At 45.7% G+C, this 2681-nt stretch overlaps 1 protein-coding gene across 1 annotated transcript in view; it reads right to left on the reverse strand.

Moving 5' to 3' along the window:
- Positions 1–1099, reverse strand: part of T265_10426 (hypothetical protein) — a gene marked incomplete at both ends in the record, with an annotated part of 24816 nt that extends 23717 nt beyond the window's left edge. Inside the window, one exon of the mRNA XM_009176795.1 lies at positions 922–1099. Within this exon, the coding sequence (XP_009175059.1) occupies positions 922–1099 (178 nt within the window). The remainder of the gene's footprint in view (positions 1–921) is intronic.
- Positions 1100–2681: the final 1582 nt, after the last annotated feature.

Here is a 2681-nt window from a genome sequence, read left to right on the forward strand (position 1 = left end):
GTGAGGTTGAGGTTATCAAACGGTCGGGCTCACCAATTATGTAGTGGTTAACGGCCCTATGGAGTCAATAGTGAGCATAACGAATTAATAATGTAAGCCGAAAACAAAGTCACAAGGGGAAAATCCGAGTAAATCTTGACTCACAGTTCAAAATAGAAGATTCCTTAGTTCTATATTCCGTGAACCACCACCACCAAGAATAGTTCCATCTTCCTGGTATTCCAGATCTCCTGAGATCGAAATATTAATCCACAAGTGTAAATATAATAGTCCAGCGTTTGTAGCTGAAATGTTTCTTCACGTTTATGGTTAGCAGCAGTCTATTATAGCCAACCGGCAGTCACAACCACCTTCACTCAGCAAAATTCTCAAAGTCACGTTGGACCACAAAGCGGGCGGTTGCGGTTGTATTTCAGTAAGACAAACTTTTGTGGACTGATATGGCTGATATTGGTCGGGAAGTGTAAAATGACGCGGCATCATCTGGTAGGCAACAAAAGTCGCCATAACATATTTGCCATTCAGATGTGAACCGATGACTCGTGCCCTTTTTGCGACAGAAGACACAGACTGGCGCAATTTCGTAGGTTTACTGACCTGCCAACGCCAGCAAGATGGCGTGTGGCGAGAAGGAAGCGGGTATGTTTTGCATGCCTAAAACCAGGCCATGCCAGTAACAAATGCGGTTCTCTTAAGAAGTGTGGTATTAGGAACTGCTTGGGATCTCACCGCCATCTTTTATATGTAACACTGGATGCCAACAAATCACATTGGTTGGTTTGTGCAACTCGACATCTAAGACGGAATCAGGAACCTGCCCTGGCGTCATACCGGTTAGTGTGAATGGTTCACAAGCCAGCGCTCTCACGTACGCATTGTTGGATAGTGGGTCGGAAGTAACAATGGTAACGAAACACTTACTTGATGAGGTTGGTCTGGCTGGCGCTTCAACATTTTTGAATTTATCAACAGTGAGTGGGACCTCTACTGTTGAGGCTGGAAGTCTCAGAATCGGGTTTGAATCGGTAGATTCAGGTGAGACCGTCGCGGCCGAACAAGCCTTTTCAATACGCTGTCTGCCCATCAGCCCACCAGTCATGAGCCCAACGAAGATATCTAGTCAATATAATCACTTGAAGGATACTACCTTTGTGGAGCTTCCAGAGAGGCGTGTGAGAATATTGATAGGAGAAGACGTTCCAGAGGCAAATTTGCCAATGGAGAAAAGGTTGGGCAAGCAAAGGGAACCTTGCGATGTTAAGACACCCTTGGGTTGGGTTCTACTTGGCCCGTTGTCTATAGGACATAGGGTCTGGAGACAACTGCACCATGTAAGTATGAAGGATGGTGACATCACTGCTCATCTAATGGCCCTGTATGAATCCGATCTCAACGATCTAGAGACTCCGGGTGTCTGCCAAAGTGTCGAAGACAAAGAAGCGCTCCGAATCGTTGAAATGTCTTCAGTGTTTAAGGATGGTCATTACTAAGTAGTATTACCGTGGAGAACGGCTGAAAGACTTCCTGACATTTATCATCTAGCCCATTCTCGATTGCAATACATGAGGAGACATTTTTCAAAGAATCAGTCTTTGTTAGCGCGATACAAATAATGCATGAACGATAACATCATTTAGGGCTACCTCGAACCTGTACCCACTCATCAATCTAAATCAGGGAACGAAAGGAAGTGGCATTTACCACATCACCCCGTTTTGAACCCGAAGATACCAGTAAAGCTCCGAGTCGTCTTAGATTGCGCGGCCAAGTTTGAGAATGTGTCCCTGAACGATAGATATTATCAAGGTCCCGACACTTCTGCGAATTTGTCGGGAGGTTTTTTTTGCGATTCCGGAATAACTATGTAGATGCGGCTGCAGACACCTCCGAAATGTTCATGCAAGTAAAGGTTCCCGAAGCTGACAGGGGTGCACTACTCAGAAGGCTTTGCCGGCGAGCCCAAGCAACTCCAAATGACATCCCATCCGTTTGGCGCCACGTCCTCACCATTTTGTGGGGAACGAATTTGGGGAACGAATTGCATGACTGAAATAGGACAACCAGTAGATAGATACTTCTGCGTTGACGATTGTTTAGCATCACTACCTGATGTGAACGTGGCTCAAAGATTAGCGCGTGAGCTTAGTCGAGTTTTATCAAAGGGTGGTTTCCACTTAAGAAGATGGATGTGCAATAGAGAGTCTCTTTTAAGTAATGTGCGTGAGTCGGATGTCTCGTCATCGGTGCTTTCCAATGAAGCCTTTCAGACAGCCGAAAGGACATTGGGTTTGCAGTGGGACACTAAAGCGGATGAATTTCGCTCCACCTTCGTTTTTCCCGATCGACCGCTTACTCGAAGGCGAATACTGTACTCCATCTCCCCCCTCTTTGATCCATTGGGTTTGGTAGCCCCTTTGCGTTTGCCAGCTGAAGTACTATTACCAAAGCTATGTAAAAAGCAGCTACATTGAGATGATAAACTGAGCGATGAGGACTCAGAGGAGTAGCAGAAATGGTTGGAAAGTATGAAATCATTAGGCGAACCAAAAATACCCCGTTGCGTGAAACTTGTTCACGTTTATGATGCGAATGTAGACTTGCACATGTTTTGTGGCCGCATATTGCTAAACATCCTATCATACTACCCCCGAAGCATAACGTCACGAGGCTGATAGTCTGGA

This window comes from Opisthorchis viverrini (assembly GCF_000715545.1).
Source record: "Opisthorchis viverrini unplaced genomic scaffold opera_v5_369, whole genome shotgun sequence".
Taxonomy (NCBI): Eukaryota; Metazoa; Platyhelminthes; class Trematoda; order Opisthorchiida; family Opisthorchiidae; genus Opisthorchis; species Opisthorchis viverrini.